At 47.7% G+C, this 25,807-nt stretch overlaps 1 protein-coding gene across 3 annotated transcripts; it reads right to left on the bottom strand.

Annotated features, from left to right (window-relative positions):
- Positions 1-870: 870 nt before the first annotated feature.
- Positions 871-25,112, bottom strand: LOC131204122 (urokinase plasminogen activator surface receptor-like). 3 transcript variants are annotated; one of them, XM_058195010.1, is made up of 9 exons: positions 24,899-25,112; positions 13,949-14,410; positions 11,255-11,368; positions 10,310-10,345; positions 8,918-9,064; positions 6,918-7,055; positions 5,298-5,474; positions 3,694-3,825; positions 871-2,720 (listed from the first exon to the last, which is right to left on the bottom strand). In XM_058195010.1, the coding sequence occupies exons 2-9, from the start codon at positions 14,037-14,039 to the stop codon at positions 2,533-2,535; spliced, it is 1,023 nt and encodes a 340-aa protein (XP_058050993.1). In that variant the 5' UTR covers positions 14,040-14,410; positions 24,899-25,112; the 3' UTR covers positions 871-2,532. The 3 variants fall into 3 exon arrangements, with proteins under 3 accessions (XP_058050993.1, XP_058050994.1, XP_058050995.1); XM_058195011.1 differs by having other exon boundaries at positions 13,949-14,167; XM_058195012.1 differs by lacking the exon at positions 13,949-14,410.
- Positions 25,113-25,807: the final 695 nt, after the last annotated feature.

The raw sequence follows: 25,807 nt of genomic DNA, 5'->3' as shown, positions 1-25,807 counted from the left end.
TATGCCAGTTCCAAAATCTGAAGCCTCGGGGAGAAAGTCTTGGGCAGAGATGGGCTCATGGCTGCGTTTGTCTCCTCCAAAACTATTGCATTTTTTCGGAGTATAAGACACACTAGAGTATAAGATGCATCTTAGTTTTTGGGGAGGAAAATAAGAAAAAAAGCTGATTGGCAGGTGGATCGGCCTCCCGGAATATCCTCAATCAGCTGTTCCCAGAGGTGAATTTTAGCAACAGGTTCCTTGGTTGTGAGCTCTGTGCCTTGCTTTTTTTTCCAGCTTTTTTTTTCTGCCTCTGAAACTTCTGAAACTCTGTTTCAGAAAAAACCTTTTTCTGCCTCTGAAAGCCTCCGAAACAGCTTCAGAAAAAAAAAGCCTCTGAAGCTCTGTTTGAGGGCTTCTTTTCTGAAGCTCTGTTTGGAGGCTTTTTTCCTAAAGCTCTGTTTGGGGGCTTCTTTTCTGAAGCTTCGTTTCTGATATCTTTTTCAGCCTCTGAAACCTCCATTTAAGAAGTTGGGTGGGGCTACATTCGGAGTATAAGACACACCCAGATTTTCACCCTCTTTTTTGGGGGGGAAAAGGTGCGTCTTATACTCTGAAAAATATGGTACTTCCTGCCAAAGGTACCAGAGCTATGGAATTCTCCAAAATGCCATTTTACAGAAAGACTCAAACATCAGAACACAACATCCCTGCAAACTGTGTCTTCTTTAATTTAATAAGATGTCTTTTGATCTATCCTTTGTCTTCCCTGCATCCCTCTGCATATTAAAGGTCCCTGAAGATCCTTTTGCAGACGAGGAATTCAAAGACGTTGGCAGATTTCTACACCGGAGAACCACCCCAGGAAAAAAAAGGCAACAACCACAACCATTCGTCAGCCACCACAAGTTGGAGAACAGATTCTCCCATGGCTCTGTATTGATTGGCCAATCTTTGCATATGTTTGTTTATTACATTTATACGCCGCCTGACTCGCTATCCAAGCGACTGTGGGCACCTTGGTGCTAGTTCTCCTAGCAGGATGAAAGGCATTAGATCCAACCAGCGTTTGTGCAGTGAAATGCAAGGAGTGTGATTTGATTCCTTGCAACAAGGTTGGCTAAAATCGCCATCCGCTTAGTGTGCACAACATGTTTTGGACAGCCTTCCCCTGTTCGATGTCTTTGAAGCCTCCACTGGGCAATTCTGGATGAAGATGCAGGATCATAGACCACAATCTTGAAGTCCACAGGCAGGGGGGACAGCAATGTCTTGTTCCTCGCTGGAGGACCATCGTCATCGTCGTCATTTAATGACCCCATCATTCCATGCTGGGGTGGAGTCTGGGCAACTGAATGGAGCTAGCAGAGCGTTTTAATGGCCAGATGCCCTTCCTGTCACCAGCGCGGAGTTTTGTTCAGCAGATATATTCTCAGTGTGGATCCAGAGAGAGAGAAATATCTGCCTCTACCTAGGATCGAACTCACAGCCTCCCGATTGTAAGGCGAGAGCTCCACCTCTAGGCCACCGCACCACTCCCATCACTGGAGGGCCATGTCCTCCAGAAAACATTCAGCAGCATATGAGACTATGATCTGAGATGATTCTTACAGTCCTGGTGAAATATGGCTCTCTCTAGCGACAAGGAAGGGAGGCGGTGGCTTAATGGGTAAGACGCTGAGCTTGTCGATCGAAATGTCGGCAGTTCAGCGGTTCGAATCCCTAGAGCCACATAATGGGGTGAGCTCCTGTCACTTGTCCAAGCTTCTGCCAACCTAGCAGTTTGAAAGCACTTAAAAAATGCAAGTAGAAAAATAGGGACCACCTTTGGTGGGAAGGTAACAGCATTCCGTGCGCCTCTGGCGCTGAGTCATACCGGCCACATGATCACGGAGATGTCTTCGGACAGTGCTGGCTCTTCAGCTTTAAAACGGAGATGAGCACCGCCCCCTAGATTTGGAAACAACTGGCACGTATGTGCGAAGGGAACCTTTACCTTTACCTAGCAACAAGGAAATCATACCGGTCAGAGATTTTTTGTTTACGCAAACCGTCGATTTCCATTTAGGAATGAGAGCCAACTCAAAAGTCTTGCATAACTAATACCCACGGAGCCGTACCCTGCAACTGAGGCTAAAAGGGCAAAGGGCTTTTTTTTGGTTTTCACCCTGTGAAGGAAAGGAAGCTAAAATGCTCGGGTCCCTTGGCAGGAGTTAGCCTTGAGAAGCTGCAAGGCAGTGAGAGGCCGATAATATTTCAGGACTGTAACTTCTGCCACCCTCGTTTTCACGTGCAAACAGAACCTTCTTTCTTGCACAGGTCACTAAACCTGTTTCCTTGAAGCTTCCTACTTAAAGACAGTGGAGAGAATCACAAAGAATGTGGTCACGTAGGCTGGAGTAATTAAAACCACCTTATGTGCAAGCCTTGTTATGTTGGGTGCTGTGAGGCAAGAGGGACAGTCTGTGGCTGCAGTACATCAGTCTTTGTGACGCTGGGCTCTCTGTTCTCCATCTTTCTTTGGCTTCCTTGAAATTTGGACACTCCAGACTTTTATCGGAGCAGCCAAAAAAGCAGGAGCAGGAGGACCAAGGTGGCATCTCCAGATGGGGCCAAACTTCTGTTGCAGAGAGAGCCAGAGCAGCAGTTGATAGAAGAATTTCGGTCCAGACCCAGCAACTGTGGTTTCTCCCAACAAAGCTTCTCCAAGCTACAGCCACGCATCAACGTATGGCCTTTCTCTAGAGAAAACAAACACAGTTGTAACCGGACCAAATGTCTGAAAGGGCCTGCAAGAAAAAAATCACAAATAGTGAAGCTGTTCTAGAGGTGAGAAAGTGGAGAGGAGAAGGAGTGGAGAACAAAATGCGAAGACAATGGGCCAGTCCTGGAGTCAGGGGAAGGCTCAGACGAGGGCTCCGCGTCGGAGGCAGAGATGGGGCCAGGGCCATCTGGGAGCGATGCGCGGACTCCAAAGCCTCCAGAGGCGGACAGCAGAGAGGGAGAGAAACAGGAGGAGCCTGTTCCTAGTGCACGCATGCAAAGAGCTGCCAGAAGGCAGGAGCAGCTGAAGAAAAAAGGACAACTCGGGAGTAAGGCCAGGAGATGATTGGCCCCTCCCATAGGGCTTAAAAGAGCAGCAATGAGCCGTTGGGTTCTTTGTAGAAAAGCAACGTTGATTTCTGTGCTTCTTGTCAGCGTCTCTTGAAGTTTGTGGAGGGTTTGCCAAGAAGAGCCTTTGGCAGGTTGCCAAAGACATCAAAGGTTGGTGATAAGGCCGATGGACTGGTTATTAAAAATTTTGTTTTGGACTAAAGCTGAGAATGAATGAATTCTCAGCTGTTTTAATAAAATAAGTTTGTTGAGGATTGGATTGTGTTTAGTAATCGCTACTTGGGTCTTGGTCACAACACTTTCTGCAATTTTGGCTTTGTCTCCCCCCCCCCCTTATCTTTCCCTTTTCCTCTTTATTCTAAATATTAATTCTTGATATCTTCGTTTAAAGATAAGATAGACCGATACTGATCCAGATGCAGGTGCAGTTTCAGCGATAGAGAGGAAGGAGGGGAAAGGGAGGGAGAGAGAGAAAGAGAAAGAGAGAGAGAAAGAGAATACTGTTCTTTTGCATCCCATTTTTCCCTTCGGGGAAGAGAATTGTGGGTGTTGCTCCAATTTCATCCATTACCCACCTACATATATGCTCACACAACTCACCTGTGACGTTCACACACTTGATCTGCTCTCCGACACACTTAACATGAGTCCAGTTTCCATGGGCACATTCACCTTGGCCTGAATCGCAGCAGCTGGCACATTCCAAGCCATTCTCGGGCTGCTTCTTGACTCCTGGAGGACAATCAATCCATCAGTCCAATCAATCGTGGAGCAGTTCCCACAGTTTGTGGATCAGCACCGGTCCATAGCAATGCCAGAAACCCAGGACACGGAAACAAGCGAAGCCCCATCCACGGGATGCAGGCACAACACAAAACCAGGCCCCCTCCGGTCCATGGAAAAACCGCTCCCCACAGAACCGCTCCCCGGTGCCCAAAAGGTTGGGAGCCACTCAGGGGTGAAATTAAAAAATTTCCCCTACCGGTTCTGTGGGCGTGGCTTGTTGGGGGAGGTCATGTGACTGGGTGGGTGTGGCCAACTCGACATCACTCACATCGAGGGGCTCCTCCACAGCCCCTCCCCTCCCAGCCACTCCTTGTTGCAAATGGCTGGAAAATGGGGAGGGGAATATTCCTGCCCACCATCCTTCCCTCGGTCTGGGCTGAGATTGAGGAATGGATGACAGGCAGGAAAATCCCCTTCCCCATTTTCCTGCCTTTCACAAAAACGGCTGCATTCCAGCTGCTCCCCCTCACCCGTCCCACTCCCTCCTGGGGACTACCTTAAAGGTACAGGTTGCAGCAGCTCCATTCAGAATGGAGGAAGAAAAGTTAGCATTCTCTCTGCTGCATTTAACATTGAATTCTGTGGCAGAGAGAATGTTAACTTTTCTCCCTCTATTCAGAAGAGAGCTGCTGCTCCCTTTATGGTTCCCTCCCAGCCTCCTCCCTCCTTGGGATTATTTTAAAGGGACAGGCTGCAGCAGCTCCATTGTGAATGGAGGGAGAAAAGTTAGCATTCTCTCTGCTGCATTTAACATTGAATTCTGTGGAATATTGAGCAGCCAGAAGAGGTGAGCGGCTGGGCATGGGTGTGGCCAAGAAGGGGTAATTACTACCGGTTCAGTGAATTTATGCCCATAATCCCTAGCAGTTCATCTGAACCGGGTCGAACCGGTAGGATTTCACCCCTGGGGCCGCTGATGTAGAAGCATTAGTGCAATTTCAGAACGTGAATTGAATAAATCTTTATACTTGTTTTAACTGCCTGAATCTCCTGATTTCCCCATTAGAGTTAAAGGTAAAAGTTCCCCTTGCACATATGCGCTAGTCATTCCCGATTCTAGGGGATGGCGCTCATCTCCGTTTCAAAGCTGAAGAGCCAGCACTGTCCGAAGACTTCCCCGTGGTCATTTGGCCGGCATGACGGAACGCTGTTACCTTACCAAAGGTAAGGTGGTCCTTATTTTTCTACTTGCATTTTTTACCTGCTTTCGAACTACTAGGTTGACAGAAGCTGGGACAAGTAACGGGAGCTCACCCCATTATGCAGCACTAGGGATTCGAACCGCTGAACTGCCGACCTTTCGATCAACAAGCTCAGCATCTTAGCCACTAAGCCACCGCATCCCTTCTGATTTCCCCATTGCTTGACCCCAATTCATGTCTCACGGTACTTTTCCTGATGAATAACAAGAAAGCTACCTTGTTCTGAGAAATGGCTGCAGATGCTTTTAAGGCCAGGTCGCCCATCGTTACAGAGGGGTGTAGAACAGCAGCTGATCTCCAGTCTCCCCGAGAGTTCTGGCATCATATACTGCCGGCGGCACAAGGTCTCCAGGGCACATGTCCGGTACGTCATTTTCCAGGCGCCGTTGATCACTAGGAATCAAAGAACATGATGGAACACAATGCATCAGACTATAGGAAGGGGACCTGTTCTGACCCAGTTCCCCAAACACAACAAACCCTCTGTATTTAACTCTAGGATTCCTTTATTAGAAGCGCCAGCAGCCCTGGCAAAAAAATTATCTCTCAACACAGGCTAACAAGTCTGTCCGGCAGGGAGATGAATAGTTTTCTGCCACATCTATTCATCTCTGCCCCCTGCCTTTTATCCCCAGAGCTAGGGTAGGGCTTCGCTAGCAGCAGTGGCTCTTCCGTCCCAAGGACCAGCCCACGGATTTCCACTGCTCTCCTCTCTTCTGCCTTCTGCGCATCTGAGTGTCAGGCACTGGACCCAGCTGTTCCTCCTCTTCCTCATTAGCCACCTTCAGACCTGGGGGTTGTTGACTCTCCATCTGAGGGCTGCAGATGGCCCAGACTCCACCTCTACCTCTCTCTTTCTGACAGCTCCATTCCCTCTTCCCCCTCAGAGCTCTCAGGTTGCCTTGATGCTGACCCCGACTCCCACGTCTCCTCCTTCTCTGATTCAGCTGCGATAGGCCACAACAGGACCTAATTCAGGGATGAGGATGTTCCTTAGTTACAACTCTCAGATGTGATCAGCTACCCTAGTGATTAGCAAAGCTGGAATTTATGGTTCACTAAGATCTGGAATCCTACATGTTCCCCATTCAAAACTTCATTGTTTCATGTCAAGAGGGAGAATTCAGGTTTCAGCAACCCTGTAGGCCAGCCTTGCCCAATTTGAGTATCCTCCAGAAATGTGAACTTCCATTTCCAGAATCTCCAGGATTTGCCAGTTAGCCTAGTTATTATTAGAAAGTTTAGGAGTTGAAGTCCATATTGATGGTACTCAGCGTGTCTTAGGAGGAAGCTGCATTGCACTCTTCTCTTGGCGCTCTCGCTCTCTCTCTCTCTCTCTCTCTCTCTCTCTCTCTCTCTCTCTCTCTCTTCTCCCCTCATTGCCTCTCCTATTTCTCCAACCTTTGTTTCTTCAGCTTCTTCTGAATTGCATTGTGCTCAGTGATGAAATTCAGCCGGTTCTATCAGGATCACGCGATCCAGTAGTGCGGGCTGCGGGAGGCTCCACACACCCGCCCGGAAGTCATCATGTCCCATTTTTGACTCTTTGCGCATGCATGGAGGAGGTGCACGTGAGCATAGCGTGAGCACGCATGTGCACGCTCACATTTACAAACTGGTAGCAAAGGTAAGTGAATGCCACCCGACTGTGCTGTCTAGTTTATTCACGTCTAGCTAGCAGAGAATCTTACTTGCTAATCTGTGCTCGCCTTTCAAATAGATGGGTAGAACGATCGCAGATATACTCATATCATGTATTTCATGTATCTGCACTCAGCAGTTCTTCAATCCCTTTAATATCATTCCCTAACGTATTCAAGAAACATCTCGGTTTACCAGTAAAATCCATGCACTGATTCATATCTCCCAAACACTTGACCCGAGTAGCATTTCCTTGAGCGCAGTCCCCCGTGCCACGATCAAAGCAGCTGTAGCACTCCATGCCATTGGCTGCTTGAGTAGAGCTGGCTGGAGCTGGGAAAACAGAAGAGAAGGATATCGCTGGTCACAGTTCTATAAAAATATATTTCTGTCCTTATTGCACTTGTTTATATAGCATGCCTACCCCACATTCTGGGGTGTTTACATGCATCAAAAATAAAATACCTTAAAAAAAACCCTCATTATGTCTAAAAATACAAATTCCAGTCCATAGCGTCATATCTCTATTAAAAATTGGTGAATCATCAGCACTAAGTCCCAAAGGTTTTAGGAGGCAACTAACTTTCTTGTTTCTCTCTGAAGCCAAGAAGGCTCCATACCCATTGGCACTCCTCAGGTAACCCTGAAGACACAGATAAACCTCCAAGTGGCCTCATCAATTTGCTAAAAGAATGCAAATGACCAGCTGTCTGCAAGGAGTATAAATCAAGGGTAGGATTCAGCCAGTTCAGTCCGATTCGGGTGAACCGGATGCTAATTTCACATCTGGTTCACCAAATCAGTAGTTTCAAGGACTGGCTGGCCCCGCCCGCCCCTCCCCGCCCCTCCCAGGAGTTCCACGCAGCCCGTTTTGGATGCTAGGTAAATGCAGTGCCCACGCGGAGGCTCTGGGAGGGTGAAAAATGGGCCTCCCGGAAGGTCCGGAAACAGGCCCATTTCTGGCCTCCGTAAGGCCTCTGGAGAGCCTCTGGAGCCCAGGGGAGGCCGTTTTTGCCTCCCGGAGGCTAAAGGAAAGCCTCTGGAGCTTAGAAAGGGTAAAAAATTCCCCCCACACTATGATGCAGGAGGCCGAGTAAGCCATGCCCCACATGGCTATGCCCAGCCAGCAACCAGACAGAGAACCAGTTGCTAAAAAATTTTGAATTCCACCCCTGGTATAAATCCTTCCATTCCCCACCATTCAGTCACAGCTGAAAAAGCTTCTTGGATGAGAAGCAAAACGTCTTCAACGAAAAACAAGAAAGTCCCGTCACCTCCTAAAAAAGCACCTTTGGGACAACCATGAGCTGGATGATTGAGAATCTCCATAGACACTAACCCCTAAGATTCGAAATCCCACCACCATCAAATCAACTTTACTCGCTTGCAAAACATCAAAACATGAGTGAGTTGGGAATAGTTCTGGAAAGGTTTTCTAAAGCAGGGCTCTCCAACCTTGTCAACTTTAAGACTTGTGGACTTCAACTCCCAGAACTCCCAGAAATCCTGGGAGTTGAAGTCCACAAGTCTTAAAGTTGACAAGGTTGGAGACCCCTGTTCTAAAGCAGGGGCCTCCAACCTTGGTCCCTTTAAGACTTGTGGACTTCAACTCCCAGAGTTCCTCAGCCAGCTTTGCTTTTCCAGATTTCTGGAAGCCTTTTGCTAACCAGGGAAGGGTCCAAAACGCTTCAGAAAAGCCAAAACTCTTCAGCTTGAATGCGTTTCTGTCAGGCAGAACCAAACTCCGGTAATTCTATGTTCTCGTCCTTGCTTCAAAGAGTTGGGAACTGGGAGGACATCAGAAACCTTCCTGTCCTCCCACCATTTTTCTCCACAATAATATTGCCAGATAGGTTGGGCTGAGACATCAGGCCCAAAAACACTTACAAATGGCTGAGAGTGGACTAATATTTAAGTCGACCCAAGTCCCAGAATCATAGAACAGCAAAGTTGGAAGGGACATTGGATTGGTTCCCTAGTCCAGGAGGTCTGCAAACTTGGCTCTTTTAAGACTTGTGGACTTCAACTCCCAGAGTTCCTCAGCCAGCTTTGCTGAAGTCCACAAGTCTTAAAAGAGCCAAGTTTGCAGACCCCTGCCCTAGTCCAACACCTTAAATGTTACATCACATTGGTTCTTGTTGTTTGTTACCCTTCTCACTTACTCAACAGCTTGATGTTCTAACCTCTGTACTTACCACCTGTGAACCGGATGTTGCAGAGATTAGAGTCACAGTAATACGTGTTGTGAACTTCATGATCGTCTTCTGAATAGACGTTAGCTGTGCGATTGGATACACCTTCCCCAGAACAGCCTTTCATCACGTACTCAGCAATTTCTAAATCTGGGGTTTAGAAATACATGGAATGAAGTAGGCCAAGGAAATCAATAGTATTCAGGTTGAAGCCATTCCATTGTGGTTTAAGAGTTATGTGAATTGGGCCATTTGAATTTGATTAACAAACCATAACCCTAAAAATCTAAACTGAACAGGATGGTTGAAGGCAATCAGGGGTGAGCTAAAGTGAGCCACCTAGAATTTCTGTAGAATTGATGCCACAAACTGATTTTCCTGCCTTAAAATACATTTGCTTTTCCCTAAACATTTATTATGCTCTAAATATTGATTATTTATAAATAAAGCACAAAAATCACTACCCTGTTTCACTGAAAATAAGACCCAACTGGAAAATAAGTCCTAGCATGATTTTTCTGGATGCTCGTAATATAAGCCCTACCCCCAAAATAAGCCCCAGTTAGGATTGTCAACCAGCAGAGGTGTTTAGTACTGTATTTTCTCCAAAATAAGACCTAACTGGAAAATAAGTCATAATACCCTTTTTGAAGCAAAAATTGATATAAGACCTGGTCTTATTTTGGAAAAACATGGTATTTTCATGCATGTTTAACCAAATCAGGTAAAGATTGGAGTTTTATGTGGTTAAAGGCACATACAAAGGCACATTTAGTCTGTTTTCTTGAATGGGGTCATATTCGGTTTTGGCCCATCTTCCTCTCATATGCATATGAAATAAATTAAGAAAGTTGCTTGTGAACATGAGTAAAGGGGATGATGAGCATGTGTAGAGGGGACTATTCATGGTTAAATAGTCACAATCAATCAACATACAGATCGGTGTTTTTAAAATTAAAACGTTCCCTGTTCAGGTTGAACCTTACCTTTCTGGATCAAAATTAATAAGTCCTTCCTGTCAAAAACTATTTCAGCTGCAACCACAACAATACATGAGCACACAATACATTTAAACTTAAAGTGAACTGCTCCAATCTTGATTGTAGAAAATATGACTTCAGTAACAGAGTTGTTAATGCCTGGAATGCACTCCCTGACTCTGTGGTCACTTCCCAAAATCCCCAAAGCTTTAACTAAAGACTATCTACTGTTGACCTCCCCCATTCGTAAGAGGTCTGTAAGGGGCGTGCATAAGAGCACCAGCGTGCCTACCGTTCCTGTCCTAATGTTCTCTTTGGTTGTATCCAATTCGTATGGTTATTTCACGCTTATACTTATATATATTGTTGTGTTTGACAAATAAATAAATAAATAAATAAGTGCCACCCAACTTACCTGGAAGCAGAAATACTCCTGTATAGTTGTTTGAATCTGGAAAAGAATGGAAGCCACAAGATCAGTAAAGGATGGAGGAATTCATTACACGCAAAATTCAGATATTGTAAATGTTCCCAAATTGGCCATGTTGAGCTAAAAATTCTAGGAATCAACATATGGGAAGGATACCAGATTGGGGAAACGGTAGTTCTCCAGGTGTTGTTGGGTTCCAGCATCTCTCAGAATATTAAGGTTCAAATTAAATGCATGTAGAAAGCAGTGATTAGACCAGTTCTTCAAAACCTCTACGGACAAAGAGAGGACTTGAGATCACCTACAAGTGTTCCAGACAGCTACTCCTTGTAAGGAGACTGTAAGACAGCAATCTCTGGCAGGTTTAGAGCTCTGGGACACAAGGGAATAGTCATCTTGGTCAAACTGCAGTCAACGCTTTTGAAATGACATTCAGTAGAAAATACTTGGTTTTCTAATTATTATTTTTTTATTGCTTGTTAACTGCTAATAAATTTTAGGTCATCCCCTCCCTGTGGAAAGCATTGAGACATTACACTGTTACAGGGGTGAAATCTACTTACCTTCTTTAACGGTTCGGAAGTACGAGTGCACGCACATCATATGAGTGCACATACTCTCTGCGCATGTGCAAAACTTTTCTGCGCATGCGCAGAGGGTACAAAACACATTACTTCTTGGTTAAAACCAGGAAGTAATAACATCGGGTGGGTGGGCCAAACCTCGCACCGTGATTGCTACCGGTTCTCCAAACTACCATCCAAGATCGCTACCGGATTTCATGATCCGGTCTGAACCGGGAGCATTTCACCCTGGACTGTACTTATTGCAAGCAGACAAAAATGGTCCATTTTGAACAGAAAGGTGGATATAATCAAAGTAAATAAGTATCATAATAGGTACATAGAATTGGGGGAGGAGTCTCCTTACAGAAAAGTTTGATGGTAGATGAGAAGCAGGACCGATCCCTCGGCGCACACAATTGCTCTGATTGGACACATTCGTGGAACATCCCCACACACTGGTAGCACCGCAGGCCACTCACTACAGAGAAAGAAAACAATAGATAAATGGCAATAACTGTTAGGGAAACTGTCAGCCAACCTGGAAGGAGGGGTCAAGCGAGGCTCTAGCTTGGAGTCCTCATGCCATCACAAGCAATAGAACCTTGACTTCCCCCAAGACACCGGAAAACTTATCTGGTCATTCCCAGGAAAACATAGCTGGTAGATGATAAAGTTACTGACTTTTGTTATTCACAAGTGACTTTCGTTTCTTGGATCAAATGACAATAACATTTTGAAAGCCGCCTGTCAAGTGTTTTGGCCACTGCCTATTACACAAAGCTCTTTTTTTCAGGTAAATATGGAATGCATCTTGTACAACTGGGGTTTTTTTCCCCTTAGTTTGAATTTTTACATACCAAAAGCCATTTCAATTTAACCTGTCACCTATATTATGCGATTGAGAATTTCTCATTACCTTTGAATTCTTCTTTTAATTGCATTTCATAATTGTTTGCTGTGACCTTCCAGATAAATTAGGAGAAACACCTCTCAAATCAATCAACCACTCACTTTGGTTAATTTATATCTCAATCATTTCAAGGGGAGATAATTAGGACTAGCTGGCTATGCTGACACAACAGGCTTATGCTGATTACTAAATTAATTGGTGGGGGTTGTTGTTGTTGTTGTTGTTTTGGAGTTGCACAATTAAGAGATTGAATGAAACTTATTTACCAGCTAGTAAGTAGTTGGTTCATACAATACTCTAAACTACTTCCCCCCCAAAAAAAACCAGTTTAAACATAACTGGAACAGTGGTGAAATCCAAATTTTTTTACTACTGGTTCTTTGGGCGTGGCGTGGCGGGTGTGGTGTGGCTTGGTGGGCGTGGCTTGCTGGGTGAGGCAGGGGAAGGATATTGCAAAATCTCCATTCCCACCCCACTCCAAGGGAACGATACTGCAAAATCCCCATTCCCTCCCCACTCCAGGGAAAGGATACTGCAAAATCCCCATTCTCTCCCCACTCCTGGGGGAAGGATATTGCAAAATCTCCATTCCCACCCCACTCCAGGGAAAGGATACTGCAAAATCCCCATTCTCTCCCCACTCCTGGGGGAAGGATATTGCAAAATCTCCATTCCCACCCCACTCTGAGGCCAGCCAGAGGTGGTATTTGCCAGTTCTCTGAACTACTCAAAATTTCCACTACCAGTTCTCTGAACTGCTCAAAATTTCCGCTACCGGTTCTCTGAACTACTCAAAATTTCCACTACCAGTTCTCTGAACTACTCAAAATTTCCACTACCAGTTCTCTGAACTGCTCAAAATTTCCGCTACCGGTTCTCCAGAACCTGTCAGAACCTGCTGGGTTTCACCCCTGAACTGGAGCTATGCTTGCTACCTTGGAGTTTCATCAAACCTTGAGGGTCACAGTTTCCTCACTTTCGTCCTTCTGAGTTTAATGGAAATTATTTATCTAACTGGTTCGACTAAATATTTACATTGTATTGACCCATAAAGAGGAAACGTGGGGCTCAAAAATCAGGAGAAAGCCAATGTTTTTCCCTGTGTGCGTTTCCTTCTAGTCTAAATCTTGAAGGACATCAACAGAAGCTCTTTCCATGGTTCACCCCTGTGGTGGGATTGAAATAATTTAACAACCGGTTCTCTGCCCTAATAACCAGCTGGGTGAGCGTGGCCATGGTGGGCATGGACAGGGGGTGCGACAGGCAGCACTCATCCTCCTGCACCTCCCTGGGAGCAAAAATGGGCCGCTGGGGGGAGGGCGCCACCCCCCCCACCCCGTTTTGAGCCTAGTAGGCCTCCCTGCACTTACCTGGAAGCCAAAACGGGGCATGTGGAGACTTCAGAAAGGGGCGGGGAGGGGAGGGGAAGGGCCAGCCAGCAATTTAACAACCGGTTCAGCCGAAGTGGTGCGAACCGGTTGAATCCCACCACCGTTTCTCCCCCATCCCACTCAGAAGCTCACCCATCACAACAGGTTCATTGTTATTGTTATTGAGTCTGTTATTTGCACCTCTATAACTGTCTGGTTCGGTTCTGCAACCCAACAAGAAAAACACAGACTTCAGAGGATAATTAGAACTGCAGAAAAAATAATTGCTACCAACCTGCCTTCCATTGAGGACCTGTATACTGCACGAATCAAGAAGAGGGCCGTGAAAATATTTACAGATCTTTCACATCCTGGACATAAACTGTTTCAACTCCTACCCTCAAAACGACGCTATAGAGCACTGCACACCAGAACAACTAGACACAAGAACAGTTTTTTCCCGAAGGCCATCACTCTGCTAAACAAATAATTCCCTCAACACTGTCAAACTATTTACTAAATCTGCACTACTATTAATCTTCTCATCGTTCCCATCACCAATCTCTTTCCACTTATGACTGTATGACTGTAACTTTGTTGCTGGCAATCCTTATGATTTATATTGATATATTGACCATCATTTGTGTTGTAAATGTTGTACCTTGATGAATGTATCTTTTCTTTTATGTACACTGAGAGCATATGCACCAAGACAAATTCCTTGTCTGTCCAATCACACTTGGCCAATAAAAAATTCTATTCTATTCTATTTTATTACCTGCATCCAATAGAGAGAAGACAAATATGGCAGTCAGCAGCTGGCTCTTGATCTGTTGGCAGTATTCTTCCCACACTGCCATCTTCCTCATCTGTTGGACACCTTGTAGTAAGAGTTGTTGGAATAAGCAATCCGGCGAGATTTGATTTACAAACTTGCTCAGCAGGCAAGAGACAAATGAGGCAATCTACTATCCACAGCAAAAGACGCCCTGTTTGGCTGGGGAAAAAAAGGATGAAAAAAAATGTTCTTGTTCTTCTTGAGAAGTTGGCCAGCATTCACTGGTGTTGAGCTGGCCAACGGTAACAAGATTAACCAACTGACAGCATATGTGCAATTTTGTTGACGGTGGCGATTTATGGCTTATTTTGGGTATGTTTTGGTTTTTGCAATGTCGAGTTCAGATTCTGGAAATACGCTCGGGGCGGTTTTCCTTCCACCTCTAGAATAACCATCAATCACCTGTCAGGAAGAAAAGAATTTTCATTACGAAGGAAGGCCAATATACATATCCCAGGATAATGATGCGAGATCAAATGTGGGTCAGTCACTGGGACCAGAACTGTTATCGATCAATAGAATGCCACATCAAATGGGTGGCACTTCTGCATAGCTGGAAAAATATTTTCATTTTGCTTTGAAAATGATGGTTTGTAATTCCCTGGTTGGGTTTCCAGCTGCAAAGATTTCCAGCAAAAATAGGTAAAGGTAAAGGTAAAGGTTCCCCTCGCACATACGTGCTAGTCGTTGCCGACTCTAGGGGGCGGTACTCATCTCCGTTTCAAAGCCGAAGAGCCAGCGCCGTCCGAAGACGTCTCCATGATCATGTGGCCGGCATGACTCAACGCCAAAGGCGCACGAAACGCTGTTACCTTCCCACCAAAGATGGTCCCTATTTTTTCTACTTGCATTTTTACGTGCTTTCGAAACTGCTAGGTTGGCAGAAGCTGGGACAAATAACGGGAGCTCACCCTGTTACACGGCAGCACTAGGGATTCGAACCGCCGAGCTGCCGACCTTTCAAACGACAAGCTCAACGTCCTAGCCCCTGAGCCACCGCGTCCCGGCAAAAATAGCAATAGACAATAGCACTTACTTATATACTGCTTCATGGTGCTTTACAGCCCTCTCTGGGTCCTCATTTTACCAACCTCGGAACGATGGAAGGCTGAGTCAAACTTATATATATGATGCTTGGCAGTGGTGAAATCCAAAATTTTTTACTACCGGTTTTGTAGGCGTGGCTTGGTGGGCTTGGTGTGGCTTGGTGGGAGAGGCTTGGTGGGCATGGCTTAGTGGGCGTGGCAGGGGGAGGATACTGCAAAATCCCCATTCTCTCCCCACTCCTGGGGGAAGGATATTGCAAAATCTCCATTCCCACCCCATTTTGGGGCCAGCCAGAGGTGGTATTTGCCGATTCTCCAAACTCCTCAAAAATTCCGCTACCGGTTCTCCGAACTGCTCAAAATTTCCACTATCGGTTCTCCGGGACCTGCTGGATTTTACCTTTCATGCTTGGCCATAATTACTATTTCATCAACATGATATATTCTCCAACGTTGCTGCCTGACGTTCTTTGCAACCCAGAGAAATTGGGCAATGCTGTGTAGGGGGAGGAAACTTTGCTAGCGATGGAAAAGCCTCATGAGCGACGAAGCAAACGTGACCTCAGATACCAGAGAGAGATTTCTAAAGTTAGGGGTCGTAAAAAATTGAGCCGGAAGCTGAACCCATCCAAGGCGTGCCTTCTCTAAAACTTTTGGCAAGCAAATTTTTCCACTCTGCAAATTTATACACCTGCTTCCAAAGTGTTTTCTAAAAAATGGGCTGTGGATACTTACGTGCTAGTATGAATGCATTTATTAGTTTATTATTTTTAATTCTGCCTTTATAAATAAAGGCAGCAAACATACCTAGTATTCCTTCCTCCTCCTATTTCCCCCCCCAAAAAACAACCTGTAAGGACTGAGACAGAATGAGTAGCCCAAAGTCACTAAGTTGGCTTTCATGCCTACGGTAGAACTAGATCTCAGAGACACCTGGTGATTGGCCTAAAGTCACCCAGCCAGCTTTCATAGCTAAGGCAGCACTAGAACTCACGTGTCTCCTGATTTCTAAGCCAGCACCTTAACCACCACACCAAACTGATTCTCTATGTGTTTGTACTACCCCGTGGTGGGTTTCAACTTTTTTTTTACTATCAGTTCTGTGGGCGTGGCTTAGTGGGCGTGGCCTCGCTTGGTGGGCGTGGCTTGGCAGGCATGGCAGGGTACTGTAAAATCTCCATTCCCTCCCAATCAGCTGGGACTCGGGAGGCAGAGAATAGATGTGGGCGGGGCCGATCAGAAGTTTTACTACCGGTTCTCCGAACTACTCAAAATTTCCACTTCCGGTTCTCCAGAACTGGTCAGAACCTGTTGAAACCCATCTCTGGTACTACCCGAAAATAGCATAAGGAATTCTGAAAATGTGACGTCTAAATTCTGCAAGTAGCCACTGAACTACTCAGCTTACAAGGTTTAATACCAGCATTTAATGCCAAATTGTTCTGTTCTTAAAATCTGGTCAAAGACATGGACCACAAAATAGAGAAGATCAACTTATTTTCCCAAAGCACCAGAAGGCGAGACAAAAAACAATGGATGGAAACTAATCCAGGAGAGAAGCAACCTGGAATGAAGGAGAAACTTCCTAACAGTGAGGACAATTAACCAGTGGAACAGCTTGCCACCAGAAGTTCTGGGTGCTTCATCGCTGGAGGTTTTTAAGAAGAGACTGGACAGCCATTTTTTCAAATAGTGTAGGGTCCCCTGCTTGAGCCGGGGGGTTGGACTAGGAGACCTCCAAGGTCCCTTCCAGCCACGGGTGAAATCCAGCAGGTTCTCACAGGTTCTGGAGAACCGGTAGTAGAAATTTTGAATAGTTCGGAGAACCGGCAAATACCAACTCTGGCTGGCCCCAGAGTAGGGTGGGAATGGAGATTTTGCAGTATCCTTCCCCTGGAGTGGAGTGGGAATGGAGATTTTGCAGTATCCTTCCCCCAGGAGTGGGGAGGGAATGAAGATTTTGCAGTATCCATCCACTGGAGTGAGGAGGGAATGGAGATTTTGCAGTATCCTTCCTCCAGGAGAGGGGAGGGAATGGAGATTTTGCAGTATCCTTCCACTGGAGTGGGAAGGGAATGGAGATTTTGCAGTATCCTTCTCCCAGGAGTGGAGTGGGAATGGAGATTTTGCAGTATCCTTCTCCCAGGAGTGGAGTGGGAATGGAGATTTTGCAGTATCCTTCCCCCAGGAGTGGGTAGGGAATGGAGATTTTGCAGTATCCTTCCACTGGAGTGGGGAGGGAATGGAGATTTTGCATTATCCTTCCCCCAGGAGTGGGGTGGGAATGGAGATTTTGCAATATCCTTCCCCCAGGAGTGGGATGGGAATGGAGATTTTGCAGTATCCTTCCCCTGCCACGCCCACAGAACCGGTAGTAAAAAAAAACTAGTTAAACCGATAGTAAAAAAAATTCACCACTGCTTCCAGCTGTATTCTGATTAATTAATCTATTCCCTGCCATGTGCAGACTAGTTTTCAGCGATTTTGCACCCATCCTACAGTTAGAAAGACATTCACTCCCCCTGTGGCTGAGCCTTCTCCTGCCTCAAATGCCTCCGTAGTTCCCAGTCACTACAACTCCTCAAATTCTCCTCCAAAACCATCGGTGACAAAGGGTAACTGATTTTGTTCTCGGGCACCACCTTAGTAATGGATGGGTTGCTTGCATTACCCATAGCTTTACTCCTGGAGTTGCCAAGCGGGTTTTAGGCCAAGCTGGCTGTCTCAATCAGATGGGACCGAGACTCCGAGAACTAGGAGTGCCCACTTTAACCAAGCCAAGCCGGAGAACGGGACCGACTGGTGAAGCGAGAAACAAGACAACGAATGCAGCTCCATAGCAGCTCATTGCCACCATCCTTATTTATTTTATTTATTTATTAATCGTATTTATATACCGCCCTATCTCCCGAAGGACTCAGGGCGGTTCACAGGCATTTAAAAACATATAAATATAAATACAAAATAAAAACAATTAAGAAACTTATTTGAAAGCCCGTTAATTAAAATATACAAATAGAACCCAATTAAAACCCATGAATTTAAAACCTAGCTCAGTCCTGCACAATTAAATAAATATGTTTTAAGCCCGCGGCGGAAGGTCCGAAGGTCCGGAAGCTGGCGGAGTCCGGGGGGAAGTTCGTTCCAAAGGGTGGGAGCCCCCACAGAGAAGGCTCTTGCCCTGGGCGTCGCCAGACGACATTGCCTTGCTGACGGCACCCTGAGGAGACCCTCTCTGTGAGAGCGCGGGTCGGTGAGAGGTTTTCGGTAGCAGTAGGCGGTCCCGTAAGTAACCCGGCCCAATGCCATGGAGCGCTTTAAAGGTGGTCACCAAGACCTTGAAGCGCACCCGGAAAGCCACAGGTAGCCAGTGCAGTCTGCGCAGGATGGGTGTTATCACAGGGAGCCACGAGGGCTCCATCTATCACCAGCGCAGCGCGTTCTGGACTAACTGCAGCCTCGGATGCCCTTCAAGGGAGCCCCATGTAGAGAGCATTGCAGTAATCCAGGCGAGGCGTCACGAGTGCGTGGTGACCGTGCATAGGGCATCCCGGTCCAGAAAGGCGCAACTGGCGTACCAGGCGAACCTGGTAGAACGCTCTCCTGGAGCGGCCGTCAAATGGTCTTCTAGAGACAGCCGTTCATCCAGGAGGGCGCCTAAGTTGCGGACCCTTTCCATCGGGGCCAATGACTCGCCACCGATGGTCAGCAGCGGATTAAGCTGACTGTGCGGGATGCGGCATCCACAACCACTCTGTCTTGGCGGGATTGAGCTTGAGCCTGTTTCTCCCCATCCAGACCCGTCGGCCTCCAGACACCGGGACAGCACTTGATAACCGTTGGGGTGGTCCGGTGTAGAAAGTACAGCTGGGTGTCATCCGCATACAGCTGATACTTCACACGAAACCACTGATGATCTCACCCAGCGGCTTCATGTAGATGTTAAACAGGAGGCGAGAGAATCGACCCCGCGGCACCCACAAGTGAGGCGCCTCGGGTCGACCTCTGCCCCCTGTCAACACCGACTGCGACGGTCGGAGAGATAGGAGGAGAACCACCGATAAACGGTGCCTCCCACTCCCAATCCCTCCAACCGCGCAGCAGGATACCATGGTCGATGGTATCGAAAGCCGCTGAGAGGTCTAATAGGACCAGGGCAGAGGAGCAACCTCATCCCTGGCCCTCCAGAGATCATCCACCAACGCGACCAAAGCCGTCTCCGTGCTGTAACCGGGCCGGAAACCGGACTGGAACGGGTCTAGATAGACAGTTTCATCCAGGTGCAAGGGAAACTGATATGCCACCATATTTCTACAACCTTCGCCGCGCGAAGGTTGGAGACCGGACGATAGTTACCTAAAACAGCGGGTCAGGAAGGCTTCTTAAGGAGGGGCCTCACCACCGCCTCTTTCAAGGCGGCCGGAAGACACCTCCACCAAAGAAGCGGTCGTAATCGCCTGGAGCCAGCCTCGTGTGACCTCCCGAGTGGCCAGCACCAGCCAGGAGGGCACGGGTCCAGTAAACATGTGGTGGCATTCAGCCTACCCAGCAACCTGTCCATGTCCTCAGGAGCCACAGGGTCAAACTCATCCCAAACAATATCGCCAAGACCACCTCGAACATCTCACCCGCATCACCGCAATCTTGGTCCAACCCATCCCGGTTGAACGATTTTATCGTATAGATAACCGTTAAACTCCTCAGCACGGCCCTGCAGCGGGTCATCCCCCCCCCCCTGATGTAGGAGGGAGCGGGTCACCCGAAACAGGGCGGGTGGGCGGTTATCTGCCGATGCGATGAGGGAGGAGGCGTAGCTACGCCGCTTCCTCAATGCCACTAGGTAAGTCCTAGTATAGGACTTCACTAGTGTCCGATCAGCTTCCGAACGGCTAGACCTCCAGGAACTCTCTAGGCGTCTTCTCCGGCGCTTCATCCCTCTCAGCTCCTCGGAGAACCAAGGAGCCGGTTGGGACCTGCGCCGGGTCAGAGGCCGCAAAGGCACGACACGGTCTAAGGCCCCCGCCGCGGCCCGTTCCCAGGCCGCCACAAGTTCCTCAGCCGAGCCGTGGGCCAGACCCTCAGGAAACGGCCCAAGCTCCGTCCGGAACCCATCAGGGTCCACCAGGCGCCTGGGGCGGAACCAACGTGTCGGCTCCGCCTCCCTGCGGTGGTGAATGGCGGTCAGAAAGTCTAGGCGAAGAAGAGAGTGATCTGACCATGACAAAGGTTCGATGACTATTTCCTTTAAGTCCAGATCTCTCAACCACTGTCCAGAGAGAAAATCAGGTCCAGAGTGCCACCCCAATGTGAGTAGGGCCATCAACTACTTGGGTCAGATCCAAGGCCGTCATGGAAGCCGTGAACTCCCGAGCTGCCGTCGATGATGAGCGGAAGATGGCAAGTTAAAGTCCCCATGACTAAAAGTCTGGGGTCTCAACTGCCACCCCAGCCAGCATCTCCAGGAGCTCGGGCAGGGCAGCTGTCACGCAGCAAGGAGCCAGGTGCGTGATCAGCAAGCCCATCTGACACCTCGACCCCATCTCACAAAGAGGATTCGCACCCGGCAATCTGAGGTACAGTGGTCTCCCTCGGCTCTAGACTCTCTCTAATCACAACCGCCACCCCCCCACCCCTACCCTGGGCCCTCGGCTGATGGAATGCACGGAAACCCGGCGGGCACATCTCTACAAGGGGCACGCCCCCTTCAGTGCCCAACCAGGTCTCCGTAATGCCCATAAGGTCCGCGGAACCCCCCTGTATAAGATCACAAACAAGGGGGGCTTTGTTCACCACAGACCGAGCGTTGCACAACATCAACCGAAGGCCCAGGCTCTGAGGATCCTGACCATCCGAGGCAGGAAAAGTCCAAGGGGTCGGAGCGTGATCGCTTTAAGACATCGAGCACGCGCTCCCGAATTTGATATGACCCCTCGCTTCCGCCATACCTGCCCCTCCCACTTACCGTGTCAATAGGACCACCCTCACAGATAGGAACAGACTCCTCCCCCATAACCTCCGAACCTGATAATAAAAAACCGCCGCGAGCATGTGCAGGAACTGGCCCCTTACCCGACGGGTTACCCCCATTACCCGCCCTTACCCTCCCACCCCTTAAAAATTCCCTCTCTAAAAAACCCCACAAGCTCTTCTTTTTCGCATGCCACCTCTGTGGGTCCCAAGACCCGTCATGGAGGCCGGCCCTCGATAATGAGGAGGGCCATTCCTGCGAGGCGGGGGCACCTCGCAGGCGCAAGAGTTCACAAGCAGTATAATGCGTAGCAGCTGAGACTAAGAATCGGCAAAGTAGAGGCTCCATCTCCGGATGGCAAGATGATGACTGATGGTACTAGTCCAGAATGAAGGCATACAAAGAATGGAACAGCAATTAGCACCGAATGACAGTCAAGATGGTATTCTGTCCGGTGCCTAGTCCAAACATCCTGGAACCGGGGGTGAGGGGAAATGGTATTCCAGTCGCTGGCTACGTCCTCCTCCGTCCTCCTCTGTCCCCAACTAAATCCCATGTCCCCCCCCAAGGAGTCCTAATAGGACCATAAACGGCCATAGTAGTCTCAAAAAAGGCCGAGGGGGGCATGGGTGATGTTAAAATAGTCACAGTCATAGACTGGTTGCAGGGGGCAACTCCGGGGTGCCTCCATCGTCTCCCCGCAATCCTCCAATAACCATCTCCAGACATGGCCAGGAAAAGAATCCTAACCACTCCAGAAGCCGGGTCTCCCCAGACCTCTCCCTCCAAGAGGCGAAGTCCATATAAAAGGCTAAACCTCTCCGAGAGGCTGGGGGGTATGAAGGTTGCCAAGTCCATAATCCGGCAGCAGGGCAGCATAATCCTACTCACCTCCTCGGCCACAGGTGGGTTGTTGCCAGGGGAACTCTTTGCTACAGTAAATAATATTTTATCCTTTCTGCTAGGATGGGTCCTTCTAATATATCCAGCTCCCTGGGTTGGGAAGATCAGATGCAATCAGTGGTGGGTTTCAAATTTTTTAAACTACCGGTTCTGTGGGTGTGGCTTGGTGGGTGTGGCAGTGGAAAGATACTGTAAAATCTCCATTTCCTTCCCACTCCAAGGGAAGGATACTGCAAAATCCCCATTTCTTCCTGATCAGCCAGGACTCGGGAGGCAAAGGATAGATGGGGGCGGGGCCAGTCAGAGGTGGTCTTTACCAGTTCTCCGAACTACTCAAAATTTCTGCTACCGGTTCTCCAGAACTGGTCAGAACCTGCTGAAACCTTCCTCTGGATGCAATAGAGGCAGAAATTCTAAATATTGAAGTGGTACAATTTCAGCAGCGGTTCGTTCGCTTGTCCTGTCACTCTGGTCCAGGGTGGAGAGAAAAAAAATTCCATTTGCCCAAATTCTCTGCAAGGAACGAAAGAAATGCGCTCCTTTGCATCTCCAGCAGGATTGGTATTCTGGGAGTTGAAGTCCTCCAGGCTTAAAGTTGCCAAGGTTGGAGACCCCTGCTATAGAGCATTAAAATTATTGTGCTTAGCAGCAAAATAAAATTCCCTCACACTCAAAGGGAGAGGACTTCGATCATATGATGGCAGGCATCATCTTGACTTTTCTGACTCGCCCCATGGATGCCTCTGCTCCTGTTTACATTTTTAGTCTTTGATCTATAGCCGCCATGGCGAACCTATGACACGCGTTCCACAGCTGGCACACAGAGCCCTCTCTGCGGTCACGCGAGCCGACACCTAGCTCAGCTCCACCACGCATGCGTACGCGTCTCCCGCCAGCCAGTTGATTTTCTGGATTCGTGGGGAGTGGGGCGCATGCAGGAGATGTGTGCATGCGCAGGGGAAGGGGGCAGAGTTGGGTGTGTGTGGCAAGCCCCACCTCCCAGCCTTTTTTTGGGCCCGGGAAGCTACGGGGAGGCATGCTAGCCCCAAAATGGGGCGTGGCGGGGTGCAGCCCGCCCCCTTACAGCCCGTTTTTGGGCCCAGGAGGCAGTAAGGAGGCCTGCTAGGCCAAAAATGAGAGTGGGGGATGTCACACATATATACGCAGGGTGGTATGGGGGAGTTCAGCGGTTTGAATCACTAGTGTCGTATACCGGGGTGAACTCCTGTTACTTGTCCCAGCTTCTGCCAACCTAGCAGTTCGAAAGCAGTTCCTCTCCATTTAAACAAGTAGAGAATTCTACAAGTAAGCAATAGAAATGATGGATTGGTTCTCTGCCATGCTCTGGATCAGCTTTGCTGGCTGAGGGACTCTGGGAGTTGAAGTCTACAAGTCTTAAAGGGACCAAGGTTGGAGACACCTGCTCTGGATGAATCGATTTTCTTTTGAAAAGGTTTTGGTTAGTTTTCTGCAGTAATGCTGTTTTTAATTTGGCATTCGGCAGCTTCAGGCTTCATTGGTCACAAACGTCTAGGGGACTTGAGAAAACGGCACCAATCAGGAGTAAATTTGTACTAAGAATGAGACCATCTACCTGGAGAAACAACCAGCTACTTATAGAAAGTGGCCTGAGAACAGAGTTGCTAAGGGAATTGCCAAATTCTTTAGAAGTGACTTGATCTCCAGAAATCAGTGGCAAAGACTATCTAATATTATCAGTTGCTAGCTTTCATATATCACCTGCTCTTAAAGGCATCGCTTTTGAGTCAGCTGAAAAATCGGCAGTCCATCTGGGGAATAATTATGATTTGTGGCTTCATTGTGCCATCAGCCACATGTTTAGACTGGATTTGGCATTTTTTAAATCCATCGTTATGAGTCCTTCCCAAATATCTGGGATAGGCAGATGCTGCTGTTTTAACAAGGTTGAAGGTATCCTCACGGGATGAAGGCCTTTCGCCGTTGACTGATGATGATTTTGTCAATGCCAATAGTGTTCCAGTGGTGCTCCAGATGTTTTGGGATCGCACCCAAGGTGCCTATATCACTATTGTACCAGGTCGGGGATCGTGCAAGAGATGGAGATAACAGCTCACCCTGCCTAGGTACTACAGCCTTTAATTGTTGCCAGCATGGAAATTTACCATTCTAAGCAAACATCCAACTAAAACACAGACGCCACAAATAACGATATTAAATCCAAGGGTGGAAGCTTTTCAATCTGCACCTGGTTACCTTTGGCCAGAGGCAAAACAAATTAGTCAAGGTGAGCGATGGAATGTTTTAAAAATGCAAAAGTTTGACATAAGAGTAGCCCTGGCTGAACTCTAAGCTAACATGCCTGAATAATTTGTGACCCATGAAGTACTGACCCAGTCCCTCAAACAGTTCATAGACCTCCTGAAGCAAGCTGAAGCCAAAGAAATCATCATTTTCCAAGTGTGGTTTCTGGGGGGAGGGAGCGGAAATAGTCCTCGGAAAGACCTTCGTAAGATCAGTTGATGGCAAACCAACTTCTCTGAAGGGTATCCATTTTCCCCTTAACAAGCGCAGCTGAGGATAACCCAGAGCAGGGGTCTGCAAACTTGGGTCTTTTAAGACTTGTGGACTTCAATTCTGGGAGCCAAGTTTGCAGACCCCTGACCCGGAGTATATTTTGAGGTCCCATCTCAATCCACGGAAGTGAGAACAAAGTGCAGACTGCAGTTCCTCTTGGAATCGCCAACCACGTACGGGGAGAGGAGAAATTGCAAGATGGGCCACGATAGAACATGGTTTATCCCGTTCCTCAAAAAATTTGGGACACTTTCCAGGTTGTCCCCAATCAAAAGAAAGACCCAGAAAATAAAGTTGGGTGAGATTTCTAGCATGAAGAGATGCCTCTGGGATGACATTAAAAGGCTCCTTACCACGTCTCCTTCAGATGCTCCTGCACAATGCAAACAGCTCAGGTATCAATCGAAGAAGCCTTACCTTAGACACAGGTTGAGAGGCAGCCAGGGTCCCTACGTGGATTTCTTTTCTTCTCCTGGCAGTTGACCATTCCTGTAGGGCCTTCCCTTCATTCCTCCTTTGAGATCTCAAACTGGGCTTCTATACTTGGTATGTGGAGGCAAGAGGACTTCGCCTGCGAATACAACTTGCCCACTGAACATTCAAGCAGGATTTCCAGTTGTTACTCGTCTTCTGCAGATCAAAGGCCCCTCCCTGAGTTGGCTGCACCTCCTTCGTTATTGTAATTAGCCTGTCTCTTTATGAACCAGGACATCTGGTTGCAGCTGTTCCCCAAGCAAGGGTTTCCCATATTCCGAGAGTTTGCAGCAGGAGGCAGGGGAAAAAAGGACTTTTTGCCCCTTGTGAGAGAAACACGTTTATTTATTTATTTATTTATTTATTTATTTTATTAGATTTATAGACGGCCCTTCTCCCGAAGGACTCAGGGCGGTGTACAGCCAAGGTAAAAAAGAAACAATGTACAATTAAAAGTACATTAAAAAACATATTATACAGTGTGGCCGAAAATTAAAATGGTTAAAAATCTAAAAACCCCAGTTTAAGACTTAAATAAAATTTAAAATTCGAAATCTAGACAATTTAAGAAAGCCCCGCGCGAACAAATAAATATGTTTTCAGTTCGCGGCGAAAGGTCCGAAGGTCAGGTATTTGGCGTAAACCAGGGGGAAGTTCATTCCAAAGAGTAGGAGCCCCCACAGAGAAGGATCTTCCCCTGGGGGCCGCCAGCCAATATTGCCTGGCGGACGGCACCCTGAGAAGTCCCTCTCTGTGTGAGCATACGGGTCGGTGGGAGGCATAAGGTAACAGCAGGCGGTCCTATAAGTACCCAGGCCCCAAGCCTTTATCATCCTATAATCTTTCTTAAAC

The sequence above is a fragment of the Ahaetulla prasina genome, chromosome 10 (assembly GCF_028640845.1).
Source record: "Ahaetulla prasina isolate Xishuangbanna chromosome 10, ASM2864084v1, whole genome shotgun sequence".
NCBI lineage: Eukaryota > Metazoa > Chordata > Lepidosauria > Squamata > Colubridae > Ahaetulla > Ahaetulla prasina.
The sequence above is the reverse complement of the archived record's forward strand: the minus strand, read 5'-3'. Positions and strand labels throughout refer to the sequence as shown.